At 43.6% G+C, this 18,899-nt stretch overlaps 1 protein-coding gene across 1 annotated transcript; it reads left to right on the top strand.

Moving 5' to 3' along the window:
• Positions 1–8,181: 8,181 nt before the first annotated feature.
• On the top strand, positions 8,182–18,419 carry KCNJ5 (potassium inwardly rectifying channel subfamily J member 5). Its single transcript, XM_010219718.2, has 2 exons — positions 8,182–9,125; positions 18,073–18,419. The coding sequence occupies exons 1-2, from the start codon at positions 8,186–8,188 to the stop codon at positions 18,417–18,419; spliced, it is 1,287 nt and encodes a 428-aa protein (XP_010218020.2). The 5' UTR covers positions 8,182–8,185.
• Positions 18,420–18,899: the final 480 nt, after the last annotated feature.

The raw sequence follows: 18,899 nt of genomic DNA, 5'->3' as shown, positions 1-18,899 counted from the left end.
TTCAGAAGAAATATTCTACTAAGCTGGGGAGGTGGTGTGTGATATTACCGAGGATAAAAAGGGGGAAAAAATGTTAAATACACACAAAAAAAGCAAACCACTGAGGAGCTTCGAGAACATTTCCAGGGACTAGCTGGATCACAGGCAAACAACGCAACTCGCTCAGCAAACACCGTTTGAGCACTTTGGTGGGTGACATGATGGGAAAGAGCCCCAGAGGAATCATGCTCTCCCCCCTCTCCGCTTTTCCCTAATTCCTCAGTCCAACCTGGAACAGAGACTTCTCACAATGCTGGCGAATGCGTACACACGTGCTCCCCGTTAAATGTACAGCTGCTGAGTTCTCCCCGCCCTGCTTTTTTAGGAAGTGCCTATTGTTTTTGTGGTTTAAGACAACAATGCAGCCCATACCTCTTAAAAATACAAAAGAGCACTCAGTAGGAGAATCCAGGGAGAGGTGAGAAGCTTGCAAGGGGAGGAGAAGTAAACATGAAGCGCTTGGGTAAGCAACGAGGAGGGCAAGGACCATGTGGCTGGCAGGGGAGCGCAGTATCTGTCACGTTTTCTCAGGGCGCTGAATACGCCTCTGTTCCCCCTCCCTAGCCAGCCCTTTCTGTGCAAAGCAGCAGCTTAAACCCCTCCTCTCTCTGCTTCCACTCCCGCCACCTTTCCCATTCCTGTTCATTCAGAATAGATGATGCTCCTCATCATATGCACTCCTCTCTCCTCCCTCCCCTCTGCCCCAGCCCTTTAAATAGCTTTATACCACCAAGAATTCATTTGTGCTGGAGCAGGAAAAGGGAGGGACATTTGACAGGCAAAAGTAGCATTGCAGCAGTGGAGAGCGAGCGCTTGGAGCAGCTCTGCCGGCGCGAGGGGAGTCGGGGATACCTTGGAGCAGGGGAGTGAGCTTTTAAATCCACAGTGTCACATAAATGTCTCGTACTAACAGGCAGGGGGAAGAAGGGAAGAGAGAGCCCAGGGACAAGAAGAGGATCCCAGCTCCCTGGTGATGGCATGGATTGGACACTTCTCCAGCCGCTGTGTTACCTACCGCTCCCTCGAGTCACCATCCAGTGTCCCCGAAGTGCCCAGGCACACAACTGATGCCCAGCTGCTCTTAGCAAGTAAGTTATGTTGTTGTTTGTTTTCCCAATTCACTTGCTTTCTTTTCTGGCTTTTAAGGATTGCTAGCCCAGAAGGCAGGACAAGTGGCTGAGTTATTGTCAGCTGAACACCGGGTTTCCAGGCTTAACCCTGCCAGAGTGACAGCCGGAGACCTGATGTTGTCTAACTTATTAGCTGCTTGGGAACTCTTTGGGAAGCTGGGGACTAAACGCTGATCTTAGGCAAAAGCGCTGTCAGACATAATAAAAACGTTGTGCAGAAAAAAAAAAAAAGAATTATTTCATATTAGGATGCTCCCTAGTGAGTTTAAGGTTTAAGAAGTCTCTCCAGTTTATTCTCCAGGTGATGAATTGTCACATAGAGGACAGACAGCGTAACATGTTGGGAATCAGTAGGGATGTTTATGGCTCTGGAATTAAAAACCTGGCTCCCCTTTGTACTAATGCCACGCTGAAGGGTTTAGAAAGGCACCTGTAGTCTTTTTGTTTATATTAGTGCATCCTGCTTGAGAGTAACAAGGTAACTTTTATATATGTGATCTCTTATTTGCTTTTGACCTGAGAGTTTCGTGCAGCCCATGAAGGACTAACAGAAACCATCCCTATCCCAGATAGCTCACAATCTGACTTTCTGGATCTCTGAAATCAAACAGGTCCTTCCTCCTGGACCCTTTGACTTGTAGACCTGTAGTGGAGTAGCTTGGAAGAAAACAAAAGGGGCTTTTTCTGCTAGTTCTCTGGCCAGTCCAAGCAAACGATATGTTCCATATCATGTGGGAAGCCTGCCTAGCTGTGTTTGTTTTGGGGGGGTTTCTTCACTTCTGGGGACTAGGTCCTTCCCTCATTGTTGTTCTTCAGGCGCAGATAAAGGAGCAGGATCACATTTTTGGTTCCATTAGGGAAAACACTCTGTCTCTGGAAGCTTCCTAATTATTTCCACACTCTGAGGAAAAAAAAAAGAGTAAGAACTTTGGAGTCATGCAGTTTGATTTTCTACAGCTCATCTTTCCTTGTAGCACTTCGCGGGGCAGAAAGAGCCTGTACTTGGTCAGTTCATCTTTGAGCTATTTGGAGTTGCTACAAAAGTGTGAAGTGGTATTAATACCCTTTGATTTCATTTTATCTTTTTAATAAAAAAAATCCAGCTGCAGGATTTGATACTGACTGTCTGTGGCTAATATAGGTCGATAGCTAAAAAAAAAATAAGTAATAGAAATATTAGTGCTTTGGGGCCAGGATTTTCTCTTAGGGCTGTGGTACTGCTTACTCTGGCAGTCAGTGTGTGTGTTCTGCATGTAAACAGTCAGCAGCAGGAGAAGCAGGGGAGTGTCTTGTGATCAGGACAAGGGGGGCTCTTTCTCTTTGTTCACTTGTGTTGGTTAAAAGATAACAGGCAAATTTTCAATGACGCCAAAAGGTCTTCCTAAAAATAGAGTCTGGGGTAAAAGTACAGGGACAGAGATGCTGCAGAGAGCCTCGGGCAGAGGCACTTCCTTGGAAGGGAAGGGATCAAAGCGGTTTAGTTTCAGGTTTTATTTGTTAAGGAAGCCATTATCATTTGACTGTTAGAAACCGATTCAGAAAAATAGCTGAGAACATAATCTTCTGTGTGCGCCCTTTGTACACAAAATTGTATTCACATTCCCCTTTGGTAATTCCCCAAAGACTAAAGAAATTAACTGAAGGGCTGTGTTGATTATGTTCTCCTGTGCACTCCATGCATTCGAACTGTGTTTGTATCCAGTAACAGATACCACTCCTGTTGTGGAGACTGCACGTCCTCTAGGCATTGTTCTACGGCACATTGTTGCCTGCATATCCAATATGTCCTGCATATTGGGATAAACCAGCCCCCTTTTCTCCCCCCTTTTCTTTTTGCATCTCATTTTTGGCTTGAAAACTTCTCAGTGAAGACAGGAATGTTATTTTACAGCATTAGAGGTAATCTGGCGTGGCTTTTTCTTTCTGGTGGGAAAATAAAAGGGCTAAGCTATTTCTTTGTTTAAATGTATGGCTGCAGCTCCCTTGAATTTGAGGCTAAAAGAAATGTTCTCACTAGTTGCAGATTTGGCAGTTTTGATACGCGGTGACCATTATTGAATGTTAAATACGTAGAAAAGTTGCCTGGAAAGAGCCCTCTAACCTAGAAGCGTTCTGTGGATTTTAATCTGAACATTTCTAGGGTTTACTGGAAAATGAGTTCTCATTTATAGACTTTCTGCAGCACTTACAGTTCTCCCGTGCAGAGTAACTCTGAGAACCTACTAAATTCCTCTTTCTTCTTTGCCAGCCATTCTATGGCCCTGAACAGCATTTCCTACTGTGGTACCTGGGACAGTTTGTACTGGAATTTCCTTACTCCACACAAGTACCATAAAGTCCGGCCTGGAAGGGCAGCGAGGGGGTTTGTGGCACAGCCTGCTATATAAACTGCAGGCCTGTTTGTAAAGCACTTCAAAATTCCCTAGGAATTACAATAATTCTTGCTGAAAGTTGATAATGTGCACGTTTCTCAGTGTACTGTACTCTTTAGATACACCCAAAACATACAGGGACTGTATTCACTGCTGGTGCAGTGGTGAAAGGGCAGGACAGGGATGTGATTACGGACACTTGCTTAGGGTTTTGGAAACTCAAGGTTCAATTCCCTGCCACAGACTTAGAGTGTGAGCGTGGAAGAAGCAAGCAGGGTCCTTGCGACGCACTTCCCTATCTAGAAAAACAGAAAAAGAACATTTCCTTATTCCACAAATCGTTTTTATTTTATTTTTATTCTTTTTAAAGTGCACGATATCTGTGTTGAGCACTGTGAAACATTCATGTATTCTGAGAATGGGTGTACCACAGCTTCCTCAAAACTGAGAGCAAAAGGGCTCACAGGTGTTAAAATTGTGATCATCCAACATTGTGGAGGGAAAGGGAGGTAATTAGCAGAATAAAAGTAAAGTCAACATATCCGTAAGCTCTGTCTTTCCCATGTCATGCTGACTTTCTGGTCACAGAGGTTGTTTTACAAGGATTTTACAAGGATATCACCTTATGATAGGGTATTTCTGAGCCTCATGACCTGCAAGCCAGCAGGCCATCTTCAGCCCAGCTCTATAACAAGCAACAAAGTCATCTCGCTTCCTTTGGTAGCTGCCATCAATCAGCTCCCAAGGAATCCTATTGTAAAATCGGGCCTGCCAGTGTGTTAGAAAAGCACTGCTGTGGCTTAATGAAAACCCAGAGCAGAAATGAAAGAAATCTTTCTAGTTTGGTGCTGAGGGAGAGTGCACTTTGAAAGGCAGTTATTTAGAAGGGGAGCTTTCAAACCACATGTTTATTAGTGCAGTGCTGTGGGTCCCGTTTTTATGTGGTTTCCTTAAATTGTTTGCCTGGTTTGTGAATAACATTGCAACAGCTGTTTAAGAGTAGCATTGTTTAAGAATGACAACTGTCGCCTAGTTCCCTTCACCTGTGGCTTTCCAAGCACTTTCCAAAAGACATAGCCATCATGATCTCTATTTATAGGACAGAAAACTGCAGGGTGACATGATGTGCTCAGCAGTGCTTTGTCTTTCTCATGTATATCCTATGTGCTCCTTGAAAAGTAATCTCAACACTGGCACTGTTGACTGTTTAGTCCTAGTTATGTACAGGCAGTAAATAAATGGATAATGGGAAAGCTGTTGTTCTGAGGGAAATCAAAACCCCATCTGTCAATCAGCAATTGACAGATTGTGGAAAAGAGATGAAAACTATATAAAAACCTGACTTGCAAGGGTTAATTTGGGAACAGTTAATAACTAATTCTCGTAGTGTAAGAATACACAAGCATCAGTTCAATGGAAACAAAAGGAACTAACTTGATGTGAAGTGTGTGTCTCTACACTCCTGTTGCCTGCCAGTTTAAACTTATCACGAGGCAAATCCTATTCCCATTGAAGCCTGCATTTACTTAATCGAGCTAGCAGTTATCTAAACTGGAACCCCCCCAGCATGCTAAGGGGGAAAAAGCCTTGTCTTGTTTCACCTTTTGCAATGTTTTCAACAAATTTCTGTCTTGGAGCTATACGGGGGATGCATCAGTGAGGCAGGGCTTGTAGAGAGCTCTGCAAAGCAGTCCCTTCTGCAGATATTTAACTAACCCTGGCTTGACTCTGCTTCAGCGTTTCTAAAAGCCCAAAATGTCACAGCCTGCCCCCAAGTCTGTCATCTGGGCAAAAGCTAAGCAACAGCAAGTCTGATTAAAAGCCTCTTTGCAAGGTTGATAACGCACTGACTTACGTCCTCTTCTGCTGTAGCTTGTCCAAAAGGAGAGTAGCTTTGTACAAAAGTGACATTTTTATTATCCTGGCCTTGTTTAAGCAAAGATGGTAAATGCCAATGAGGCAGTATGGGTGAATGTGACTACAAGAGGAATTTCATTTTGCAGATCTCTTTGCTGGAGAGAGCAATGATTTACAAACTGAAGTCCAAATCTTTGTGAGACGTTTGCAGATAATTATTGTCTGGGAAAGAGGTGAATGCTTGATAAGGGTGGCAGTGTATTCTAAAATAAGGGAGTAAACCAAATCCTTTCATTAGTAGAGTGCTCCCCTCTTGGTATCTTGTCATCTGTGCTGAAGTGTCCCGGAGCAGTTAAATAGCTGAGCGAGAAATAGCAAATTTCTTAGAGTCTTGTTCCTAGGATCTAACAGACTGTTAATACCAGCATCACAGATTTTACTGTTTGGGAAGGACTTTTTCCTTTGACAGACGGAAAAGCAGTGATTTGCTCAGAACTAGAGAAAAAATAATGAAAGCATTTGGAACAGAAGCTGGCTAGTCTTGAACATCTAGACCTGTGCTCAAACTACTAGATGATTTTACTCCTTTTTAAGAATTTACTGCAAAGATTCATATCCGTAATTATTTTCAATAACCGCATGTGCTCCCACTGTGATGAGAGCGTTTTAAGATTAAATATTAGAAGTTGTAATGCCAGTGAAGCTGTCAGTAAAGTTCATTTGTAGTAGGATTTTTTTTTCTGCTTTAATGGGCCACTTGCAAAGTGTTCCTAAAGGTTTCCAGAAAGATTTCACTTGACCTATTGCTAAAGATCAGCAGCATTAGGAAAGTGAGGTTGCCAGTCCCCTGAGGGTTTCAGTTAAAGCAGGTTTCCCTCTATTTTCATTAATGGAGAGCCCTTCTAGCCTGCTTCACCAGAGTGATATTTCTGGGGATTTGGGCTTTCTGGTTGTTTGTATTCTATTCTGATCTTTTTAATACATTGCAAGATCCTTGCAGTCTCTTTGGTGTGTATAAAGTATGGGGAACATTACACCCGTACGTGAATATCTTGTAATGAACTGTTCTGTCCTACTGAGTGTCAGTGAAATTCAGTTTCAAATATAACTGCAATAACACTGTTCTGTCCTTAACACAACTCTTTTTTTAAAAAAATGAAAAGATACCCTTGCCTATTTATTATTTTTACATGTTTAAACATAGAGAAATTGATCAAAAGCTTTTGAGCCCAAGTGGATTAATTTCAGATTCATTAAAAAAGGCAAACAAAGATCAAAAGTAGTATTAATTAGAAGGAAGCAAAGAGGTTCCTCCGAACCTGTTGCACTGAAAAGATGGGATGCTTCCTTCCTTAGTGTGTGATTGCTCCGACTTGTGCTTGGCGTATGTGTTCATATATCATGAAGTGAGGGTCAAGCTGAACTATTCTTAGGCAGTAGGAATGGCAGTCCTGGGCTTCCCTAACTTTCTGTCCGGGAACCACCAATTCCCCCATTAACTCCTTGCCCAGTCCTTTGGCTGGACCAGCCCTGGCCTAAATCTTTCCTCAGGCCGGACAGAAATTTGCCAGCAGTGGGAAGCTTCAGGCCTGGGCTGTGGACAGATGGCTGGGCTCCCTGGTGCACCGAGCCAGCGGGTACCGTTCCAGCAACCGGCTCCGGCTGCTTCCCTGGAGCAGCGATTGATGGTGACTTATACGAGAGCTAAGAGCATTTCTGTGCTGTAAAACAGGCTTGGCTACAGGAGAATGGAAGTGGGAATTTGTTACTTCGTTTATTCATCTGCCTCTGCTTCCCTTCCACCCACCCTTTGTGCTTTTTAATATTGAAAAGATGAAACTACTTTGCTCAGTCTTGAAATTGTCTTTCCCAAGATGCTGCTAATTGTATCGCTACACCTTTTCTGATTCACAGATGCATAAGAAGATTAAAGATAGAGGGTGCAGTAATAGATGTGGTTAGATTTTAATAGGATTTGCAGAGGACAATGCAGAGTTTGAATGCCACAGAGAATACTGGTACTCTTTGATATCCCTAAGGCTTCTTAGGTAATCTTTCATACAGTTTCTGCCTGTGCCCTGCATTCAGAGTCAAGACTCTCATTTTTCAAAAGAGGAGGCATTTTTCTTTTTCAGAGCAGCACCTAATCATCTCAGTAAACAGGATGTTAAAATAAAATGTGCACAAATCATTGCAGCTCTTTGTAACTCGTTAGGCATAGTTTTGGACTTAGAGTGTGGACATTTTAATAGCTGCCTGTTGTGATTCTAGTTCCGAGTGTCTAATGACATACATAGTAAAGGATTTCTGATACATCTGCTTAAGAGTAGGCCTGGATTCATCATATCTTCAGACATATAATTGCAGATGCTAAGTGAAAAGCCTATTTCTGTTTCAAATTTGGAGCCCAGACTCCCAGAATAATTAGTGGAGAGAGGTGGGTACTTCCAGAAGATGATTCAGCACGCCTGACATGTGAATTATCCCTGGAGGTGTCTTTGTCTGCTGACTGTAAGGGAAATCTTTGTGCATAATTTGGACTTGTGTGGGTTTTAGGTAGGCAGCGGTTAGCGCTCAGTGTTTCCTATTAATTTCTAAGTTTTATCTTGGTACGCACCCAAGTACCGAGGCAAAAAAAAAGCTCCAGTCCCATTTGAAAATACTTGCTCATGTATCTTTATTTCGCTCCCATTCATCCTCTCCGGCAAATTTCTGATGTAAAAAGAAAATCTTTTCCTCCTTCCCTGATACCTTAGACTTTATTTCTCTGTTCTATCCAGCCCAGCCATGGCCGGAGATTCTCGGATCTTCATGAACCAGGACATGGACATTGGAGTTGCATCCAGAGAGCCTAAAAAGATTCCCAAGCAGGCTCGGGATGACGTTCCCATTGCCACTGATCGAACCCGCCTCATATCAGCGGAGGGGAAGAAGCCGCGCCAGCGTTACATGGAGAAGAGTGGCAAGTGCAACGTGCACCACGGAAACGTTCAGGAGACCTACCGATACCTTAGTGACCTCTTCACTACACTGGTGGACCTCAAGTGGCGATTTAATCTCCTTGTCTTCACTATGGTCTATACCATCACTTGGCTCTTCTTTGGGTTCATATGGTGGCTCATTGCCTATATCCGGGGAGACCTGGACCATCTTGAAGATGAGAACTGGATTCCCTGTGTTGAAAATCTCAGTGGATTTGTTTCTGCGTTTCTGTTTTCTATCGAGACGGAGACAACAATCGGGTACGGCTATAGGGTCATCACGGAGAAGTGCCCAGAGGGCATCGTGTTGCTCCTGATTCAGGCAATTCTGGGCTCCATCGTCAATGCGTTCATGGTGGGATGCATGTTTGTCAAGATCAGCCAACCAAAGAAGAGGGCTGAAACCCTCATGTTTTCTAACAACGCGGTGATTTCAATGAGGGATGAGAAGCTCTGCCTAATGTTCCGAGTCGGGGACCTCCGCAATTCCCACATTGTCGAGGCTTCCATCAGAGCCAAGCTGATAAAGTCCAAACAGACCAAAGAGGGAGAGTTCATCCCCTTGAACCAAACGGACATCAACGTAGGATTTGACACTGGAGATGACAGACTCTTCCTGGTCTCCCCTCTCATCATCTCGCATGAAATCAATGAGAAAAGCCCCTTCTGGGAGATGTCTCGCACCCAGCTGGAGAAAGAGGAGTTTGAAATCGTGGTCATCCTGGAAGGAATGGTGGAAGCCACAGGTAAGGACTTGTCAAAATTACCCACAACTTCGAGCGGAGAAGGGAAAAAGTGGAGTGTAGTTTGGCATTAGGATGTCACCATTAATGTCACCTGGACTGACAACATATTGGGATTTTGTCCTTTTCCAGTGACTGATTCATATGGTATATTATGGTGTGATACAGGTAGCAATTATAGGGCGCTTTAGCTCATGATGTTAATGTTTCCCACTCTTTTAGGCCCTGGATTTAGACAGACAGGCTAGACAAGGATCTTTCCATAATCAGTTAGAATTGATCTGTGGGGGAAAAAAAAGCAATGGGCTAAAGGAATTCATGAGGTGTCTTGACACCCTGTGTTTTGTAATCAAAATTCATGGCCTAACTCTTTTTTTTCCATTTCTCCTGTGTATTTAAAATCTATGTTGTTCTAGATATTGTTGTGGAGGTACGATTTAATAGAGACTGTGAAGAATGTGCCCATATATTCCTGTATCCCATAAAACCACGTGTGCGAAAACGGAATGACTTGCATGCAGGACATATATTTTCAAAAGAAGGTCAGAGAGGAAAAATACAGAAACAGCTTTTGTGTCTCCGGTGGGATGGAATAGCTGTTTAATGGCATAAGACAATGCCGGGTCATGGATGAGTTAGGAGATAGATTTAGCTGATTCCCAGTTTCCTGCCAGGGGTATACTAGTAGCAAGAGATGAAAGAAGCCTGGGCCTGTATTGAGTAAATGTGGAAAGGTCCAAAGTGTGGGAGGAGCCTCTCAGGATGATTAAAGAGTAGACCCAGGGGCTTCTAGGCTCAGTTTTGCACCTAAAAGACATGGCACCAAGGGGTCCTTTTACTACTTGCACCTCATTTATGTTTGGCTTCAAGGAGAGGACGGACAGGCTCAGTTCTAGCCCGGCACCCAGGTCTAAGCACCCCGAGAGGCAGGTGCTCTCTTTGGGCAGACTTTCTGCACCGGGGGATTGTCAGGCTGCCTTGGTGGCTCCAGGACCTGGAAGGGGATGAGGCTGCTGGCAGCAATGAGGAGCAAACCACTATCTAGAGATGCAGAAACTTAGAAGGAGTCATATGCAAGAAGAGCTTTTGTAAGTAGTTTTGCCCTGTGGTGTTTAAGGATTTTAGTTACGAGACAAGGTTGTGAAACCAGGATTACTTTGATGGTAGTGGTTTTTTTTCCATCCAGATAAAGCATGGAAATACTACTCTCTGAAGTACTCTGTTGAAATATTAGCAAGGCCTTTCTGTTTGATATGAGTGCTCACTGGTATCAGTGCATTTTAGCCCTTGCTTACTATTAATACTGTTGCTTTCTTGTAGTTTATCCTTGTTAGTCTCTTAATAGCAAGACATAAGAGGAAATGGGCTCTCAGATTCCTGCATCTCAGGTCTTCACTCTTAAAGACAGCTCTTCAGAGAGCTAATTCACTTTCCTGCTATTTCCTTTTAGTTGTTAGACGCATTGTGGTAGCTGAATTTTCCAGAGCTAATGGGTGGTTATGTGTAGATTAAATTATACCTAGGTTGGAGCAGTGTACTGCACAAGTGAAATTAATTCGGAGCTGCTAGAGGAGTTACTAGGGCAATATTCTTTCCCAGCAGAATATTGTAGAGATGTGGCTGAAAAGCAAATCAGGAGCAGAGCACATCAACATCTCACAAAAGCTTGACCAGAAAACAAAGTATCTCATTATGCCAAAATACTGCTGGTTTAATAGCGGCGTTTCATTCCCAGATTGTTAGTTACAAGACCCTGTTGTCACATTAACTCACGTGTGTAAACCCCAGTCGCCACTGAATCCTTTCAGTCTCAATAGATGGAAAATAAGGTTGCCTCTAACAGCCCATTTCTGTGGGTAGGCGGCTAGGGGAGCCTTGAACTGCAGAAAAGGTGGGTGGCAAAGCTTTCAAAGGGCAGGATTTGTAAAGAAAGCTTAATTTGTTGCTTGCAGAATTACTAGAGGCGAGAACTTCCTAATCTGAGCAGGGAGTGCAGTTTGTTGTTTGTCCAAAACCTCTTTCCTTATCGCAAGATAGCACTGTCAAATTCTGCTTGAGCACTGCCTGCCTCTTGCAAAAGCTCAGCCCCCGCTAGAGATGTGTGAGAGGAAGTCATTATCAATAACAACCTCAAAATTAAAAGCGTGGCATAGAAATCATACTGCTTTATAAATGGGCTGCTGTCCCGGAGGGATTGTACAGGCCAGTGTGTAATGATATTAAGGAGTATACATCTGTGGAAATGAATTATTCTGGTCTCTGAAGGCAGGCTGTGAAATTCCGAAACGAGGCACGAAGAGCCAGTTTGCATTGAACTCGGAGCAGAGTGGACCTCAGATGATGCCATTAGCTGATTCAGAAGCTTTGCTTTTCTGAATGACGTGCGTGTAGCGGAGAGGGCGGTGGGGAGGGGGGCTGATATTTTGCCAAAAAAGACAAGAAAAAGCAGCATGCGGAAGCTGTGTTTCTGCTTTCCTGCTTTGTCCTTAGACCTCCTAAGAGTGATAAACCAGTTTGGATATATGAATCGCCACCTCTGCATCTTACCTTTGCTCTAAGCGAATTCTCTATGTTCTCTCCTTCTTCTTGGATTGTGCAAGCCCCATCTGCTTTCAGGAATGGCATAATTTATTTGAAAGGTGGCTCCTGTTACATCACAGCGCTGTTTCAACCTGCTCAAAGTCAGGACAGTATCAAAATATTACAGGCAATTTGTTAAAAACCCCTCTGGAAAATGGGGAAACACCATCCCTTATGTACAGAGGAGAATTGATTGGTTTATACAGCTCTGTTCCTGATGCACAAGAGGGAAGCAAGTCCTGCTTGCTCTCCCCGAGGTGGCTCAGCTCTGTAGCTGTTGGCAGGAATAAAAATTAATGGAAACTTACCCAGATTTTACAGACAGCAACAAATCAAACTCCGAATACACCCTGTGCTGCTGAGAAAAGAGACAGCTACATTTTTCATAAGATGAAAACAGGTCAAACCTGAGTACACTATGATGGCTGACAACATATAAATGACTAAAGAAATGTAAGCACAAGCCATCTCTGATTAATCAAAGTGGTGAATGTTTTTTACTGAAGCATTTGGGGCAGAAATTTATATCTATTCCTAATTGTTTCAATTATACGCATATTTGAAATGAAATGTATTGTCACCTCTCAGATAAGAAACTATGACATTTAAGTCTGGTTCTCATCCACTTGAAGGAAAAGATGATAGTTTCAAATGAGAAATGCACAAGAAATTCTGCAAACTTGAAAAGCTTCAAGTCTTCTTTTTTTTTAAAAAAAAAAAGTGAAACAAGCTATTGTTTAAAACAGTGTTTTTCTTTCAAGCTGGTTTCCAAAAGGATGAGTAACAGCAGACAAAAAAGCAGCATACCAGGAAGCCTGAAACGTTCTTATTTTGCCAAAAAAGAAAATAAACATTTTATTAGTGTAGGAACAGCTCTCCGGAGGCCCACAGCTATTACATTTCCTCACCCACAAGGCCAGCTGTGGCAGAAGGCTCACTGACAGGGGTCTTTGCAATCAATATTTTAGCGTGGTTTTGGCAATATGACTCATCAGGAGGTTAAAAGCACCAAAGGAAAACTAGGTTTCTGGGTAGATATGCAGTGATTATTCCTGAGCGAAGTGACCATGCGAAGGTAAAATCAATAGAGATGACAAGTGTCCTGGCTTGCTCTTTTTGGGCACCTTGAAAGCAGCAGAATCGCTCACAGCACCTACTTAATGAATTGGTCACAGAGATTACTTTAGGGAATTAATTCTCTTTTGACTTACCTTAAAGGGACACTTGTCAAGAGCAGCCGGTCCACATTTGGCCTCCAGTAAAAGGGAAGAAAGCGAAGGTGGAAAATCTCTTTGCCAAGCGAACACATTTTTGCTTTCAGTGCCTTTCCCACTGTGGAAAGGCAGGAAAAAATCCAAGGCAGCCGCTTGACAGAATAGGGCTAGGCTGCTGTTGGCCCAGACGCAGCCTTCCCCCTCGCCGCTGCTTAACGTAGCACTTGAGGCAGCTGCGTTGTGTGATGAACGACTTGGCTGATTGAATTAGAGAACACTAGAGAGAGCATTTTTATTTCTTTATTTCTTTATTTATTTCCTGTTCCTTCGTTCCATGTGATGAAGCAGCCTGCGCGCTCCAGAAGACTTTCTGGCTTAGGTTCTGTGGCACAGAATGCAGTCCAGTAAAAAGTAATGTCCTATGAGTTGGGCTTCTGCATCTCTTCCTCCCCCTGTCCCTGCGACGCCGTAGGCAACCAGCAGCAATTTTGCACCTTGCAAAAAGGGTACAGTAAAATCTCCAGGCTGTAAATATGGAGCAGTAAAAAGTAGCAGCAACATGGATGTAGAGAAATTAATCACGGTTTTCATGGGAGAACAAGGGAAGGGTGAAATTAATACATGAAATTTGGGTGCATTCATCATCTGGTTTAGGTTGTCTAGTTGCTTTGGTTTGTATTTTGCATATAAATAAGTATTCTTTCATTTTTAAAGCATTACATGTGTTAAATTGGTGTTTTATTACACACCACAAACAGGTGTTGTGATGCCTATTAAAGCTGTGGACATAGAGCAATCTAACCTGAAAGGAAGGGCCTTGCAGAACTATTTAAGGTGCCTTTATCACTGCCCCTGTGAGGAGCCTCACAGTATTTTAAATACCCATGGCAATACTGATATTCCTGGTATAAAGTAGGAATAATAGATGAGGGCTGTAGAGATTCCAAGTAGGATTCAATATGAGTATATATTTGCATTCTTTTTAACCTGTTTGCTTCACTAATTTTGATGAATCTCACCAAACTTCTTTGCATTTTCTGTTCTGTTCCACTGCTCCCTTGCATTTTTTCATTTCCAGTGCCTACAAGCTTTCCCATGCCTGGAGAACATTCAGAAAAATTAAAATCCCATTACTGTCCTCTGACATAAAAATCAAAGTGAATCAAGCCCAGACGTGTCCTCCTCTAAAGGAGACAAGCATAAATAATTGGAGAACCATGCTCCTACCTCCTAATATTCCTTTTCAAGTTGGAGGAATATTAACTTTTTGGAGGTTACAGTGTTCCTTGCTCTAATTAATGCAGAGGGACTAATAAATTTTGTAACTATCCAAATGTTGATGCTAATCTAAAGACATGTATTGCTTAATTAGACTGATAGAATTTAAAATTTTTATAACTACTCTTTGCCATCCTAACTTGCATCGGGCTGCTACTATACCTCTGAGCCCAGCAGTTCTTTGTAGTTTTGTAGTGTAGGTGGAATTCAGCTCAGGGAGCAGAATATAGATTATGCAGCTTTCGTGCATCCTCTACAAGGGAAAATGTCACCCCGCATACAATAACCCATGAAAACAAGGACAGAGAAGTGAAATCACTTCCAGCAAGATCTGTGTCTGAACTGCACGGAGAGCCTAGCAAATATGGCAAACACACCGTGAGCATCCACATGACACTGCCAGCAGATAATCACTTAGAGCTGAGCTCTGTGGCATTTAAATGAGTAGAGTTAATTTTAGGCTGATGAAAAATGTTGTCTTGGCAGCCCCAAGGGTCGGGATATCTCTACCCGCTGAGAAAGAGCAGGCCGTGTAACAGTATGGAGAGATAAACCACCCCGAAACCTGGTGGCAATTTCTTGGGCTGGTAGATGGTCCCTGCTTCCCATGCCCTCTCCTGCAGAACTGCCAACGGGAGCACTGGTTATGCTGGTACGTTTGGTGTAAATATGTGTCCTCCAACAGCTGGAGAGAGTCTGTCACATCGGCTCTGGATAACCAACAGCTGCAAGATGCAATTAGATTTGGCCTGTGATAACAAAGTTTGATTTTTAACTGGTAACCTCAGGGTATAGAAGGCCTGCAAATCAGGAGCAATCTCCTGCAGAATTTTTCCATTTCTTAGCGCTGTGGCAGAGCCAGGAGCGTCTGTTCCAGTTGTATAATCAGTGGCATTGCAAGCAGGGAAAGGTTCTGAAATCTGCAGCTCCCATTGAGTACAACTGGAGAAAAACTAGGCTCCTTACTGAGTGAGCCATCAAATAACTGCTTTTCTTTGGTACGTATTAACATTCCTTTGTCTCTGATAAAGTGTAAGCTGCTTGATCTCGCCTCATTTTGATGACAGAAAAGTGTCTTATTGGTATAATTCCCTGACACCTATTTTACACATCAGTCTTTCCTCAGTGACTCTGCCAGTGCTTGAATGTAATGAAGCGCCTGGATTTATACACATAGCAATATATTTCACATCTTTTCATCTGCTGGAAACGAGAGCTGAGCAGTTTAGAGGCATCTATTGCTGCCTTAAATAGGAACATGCACAAACTCTCTTACTGATCCTGTGTTGTAGTGACTCCAGCCAGCAGCCCAAATATCCACTCCTTAGGATTCTGCTATGAGTAAATTATCATTAAAACTCTGCAAAGTGTTTATTGCAGAACTTGAAACCAGGAGACAGTCCTGTGGTCTGCAGCTTTGCTGCTAAAAAAAACCTGGAAGTGGTTGCAGCTTTATTGAAAACCTGGTGCATCTGCTTACAACATTGGGCACTTTATCCTGGTTTCAATTAAAATTCAGTTCTGTTTGTGTCTGAAAGTTGAACTGATGAATTAAAAGATGAGAGGGCTGTAACTGAAAGTTGAAGATTTCATATATCATTTCATTTCTTTTTTTAAAATTGACACAACGTACATTTACATTAAACTTTTTCATTTTAAAATTGGACTATTTAGGAGCAATTAAAATTTTATAGTGGTCCTATCTGGAAAAATCAATACACTTGAAATACAAAGTGTATTTTTATTCAGAAAAAAAAAAGTAGTTTTAGGACAACATCGCCATGGTCCTTGATGGATACTACGTAAGGATTCACTACACCCAACATGTCCCATGTGCTTGGATCTCCAGTATAAGCTCATGAAATGACATGGCTCATTTTTACAGAGAGTGCAGAGTGAAATATGAAAGATATTAGTCTCCTGAATCACTCAGCCCCACTGCAAGCTGAAACTGAGGCATTCAGAGCACAGAATGCCGAGCGCTTGCTGTATTCAAGTGGAAGGCAGCTGCATCCATGTGTTCTTAATAAAAGTAAGGTTTATTGTTTCCACACCTCCTCTGTCGTCTTTTTCCAGTTACAGAGGCAATAATTAGCCAGTGTCATTACAGATGCATTAATTAACCAGGCTGGAGAGCACAGGGCAGGCTGCAAAGCAGGCGCTTAATGGAATTTGCAGCGGGGCCGGTGCCGTTGTTTACTGGGTGGTGTGGGAGTTGCCAAGTGTGTGTCCCCAAGCAATTAAAACGCCACTGCACATGTGCTGGAGAGGAATATTTGAATGGGATTATGGAGCAATTACAAGTTGTCTCATTGTGCTGGCTCCGTGTACCCCTGGGGTTACAGAAAGCAGCTACTGCAGGAGGCTGCCAGTGTGCGGTGCTTGGTTGATGGAAGTTTTCTGGCGTTCCCTTCTTACCTGCAAACCTATCCTGGGAGGTAACTGGGATTGGGTCTGTGCAGTTCCGTGCTGCCCCCAGGTCAGGATTACATGGCAGGGGTTCCCTTTGGACGTCCCAGACCCTAATGTTGTCATTAGGGAACTGTTACAGGGTACCTTTAGGCCATGGTAAGATCAGCCCGGTGATTTACAGACTGCAAGTACTGAGTGACCTCCTCTCCTGCTGGGCTTTCCAAGCACTCGGAGCCCGCGAGAGGCATGAACACTATGTGAATTCTGATGCAAACCCAGCTCTGCCTGAAGAAGAGGTTTGTTTAACTTTCTCCTTTCCATAATGCACCCATGTTGCTGGTAGTCCAGGACTCAGCTGCCAGCATGAGGGAGCTCTGGATGAAGGTGAACGCTGTGGTGTCATCTAAAGCAGAGAGCAGAGCGATCACCGTGTGTTTTCTACTCATACACAGCTGACAGGTTCCTGAAAAACTCAGAATAACTCCTCAAGGCAAGGACAGCTGGGGTAATTTCCCTCTTCCCTGATTTTATTTTTCATCGCAGCCTCTGCACTTCCTGGTTCCTGCCAGTGCAGGAAGCAGACACGCTAGAACACTGTGACTAACTCTGTACTTGCTGTTCCTGCCCAGAAGCAAATACTTCTGCAAACCTCCTTGGAGGGAAAAAAAATGGCTTGTCAGTCTGCAAAATAGAGCTGGAAATTTCTCGAAATTTTGCATGTCTCGTTGTCCCTCTTTTCCTCTTTCAAGAACTGGAAGCAACCATATATTAAGGAAAGTAATGAGAGAAGTGAAGCCTTCAGGAAATCTTGTTAGTGTGGGTGTCTTATAATGGACTGTAGCAATTTCGAGAACAAAATATTCATCTCTGCAAAAAGGTGCAGATTTGCTAGTTATCCTGGGACTTCATTCACTTAGTTGGGTTCAACCAGTGAGAATATCCTATCTTCCTTAAATCAAAATGCACCTGACACAGGGGGGCACTGATACTGCTGGAGCCGACTTAGAATCCAGGGCCAGGGCAGGGATCCAGGTGCTTTGGCAGGGCACTGGGTTCAGCCTGTTTAGGGGCCACGTGGGTCAGGCCTGGAGGTGCATTGGAGGGGTTGGATGTCCTCGCAGCGTGTGATTAACCACAAGTGTCGTTAGTCAGAGACAGCCACGCAGACACCACCTCACCAGAGCAATGCGAGGACACAGAGAAGTTGCTTAGAGGTACCAGACCTCAGACACGTAAGCACAAGGTTCAGGAAGCACTCGGAAGATGCGGAGATGAGGCCATCCCTTTTCCTTTGAGTGCTCAGCTTTTTCAGGAGAGGCTTTTGTGAGGCTTATTAAGCGAAGAACTTTTCTGTGTCCCAGAGCAATCAGGTACGGAAATAACACAAAAGTGCTTTTAAATGAAAGGAGTGGTGGGGGGAGTGTGTAATGAAGCTTAGCATTTAACATCCCTCTGTTTCTACCCAGGGATGACTTGCCAGGCTCGCAGCTCCTACATGGATACCGAGGTGCTGTGGGGACACCGCTTCACTCCCGTCCTCACCCTGGAGAAGGATTTTTATGAAGTCGACTACAACAGCTTCCATAGCACTTACGAGACCAACACTCCCGTGTGCTGTGCCAAAGAGCTGGCCGAGTCCCGCCGGGAAGGCCACCTCCTCAGCCACCTCTCCAGTGCCACCCTCCTGAGCGGAGGCAGAGAAGCAGCGACAGCAAAAGAGGAGGAGGAGGAAGAGGAACAAGAGAGGGAGCCAGCGGGGTTGAACGGAGCCAATGGACGAGCAGGAGAAGTGAAGGAAGACGTGTCTGTATAACGTACAAACTCAGCTGCACAGTAGATAACTCACATACACTGACTGGGAAACTGGCCCGGGAGAGTCGGGAATTGAGCTGGGAGCGAAAGACCTGAGATTTATATCCAGCTCTCTACTGAAAGGCGAGTCACTGCACATCACTGTGCCTCAGTTTCCCTCCTTTCATCTCCTTGTCATGTGGACAAGGCTTGCTAACTGTGATCACTGTTAAACTGAAATTTAAGCCGCTGGTTGTTTCAAAAGACATTCACTGGACAGTCAAAATTATCCCCTGCTGAGAGGGTATTTAAAATGTAGACTCTCCCATCACAGTAAGACGAATGTGGTTTCAAACTGTCACTTAATTTGTGAGTCAATGTATTGTAAACATTGTTATTGCTAAATTAAAAGAAGAGAAAAAAAGCCTCTGGTATGCTCTGGTATGTAGTGGAGTGTTTTACCTTTGTATTTTTTACAAAATTTTAGTGCATACCTCTAGGA

The sequence above is a fragment of the Tinamus guttatus genome, unplaced genomic scaffold (genome assembly GCF_059628265.1).
Source record: "Tinamus guttatus ecotype Peru unplaced genomic scaffold, ASM5962826v1 Tinamus_guttatus_pri_ptg000143l, whole genome shotgun sequence".
Classification (NCBI taxonomy): Eukaryota; Metazoa; Chordata; class Aves; order Tinamiformes; family Tinamidae; genus Tinamus; species Tinamus guttatus.
This window is presented reverse-complemented; position numbering and strand designations above follow the sequence as displayed.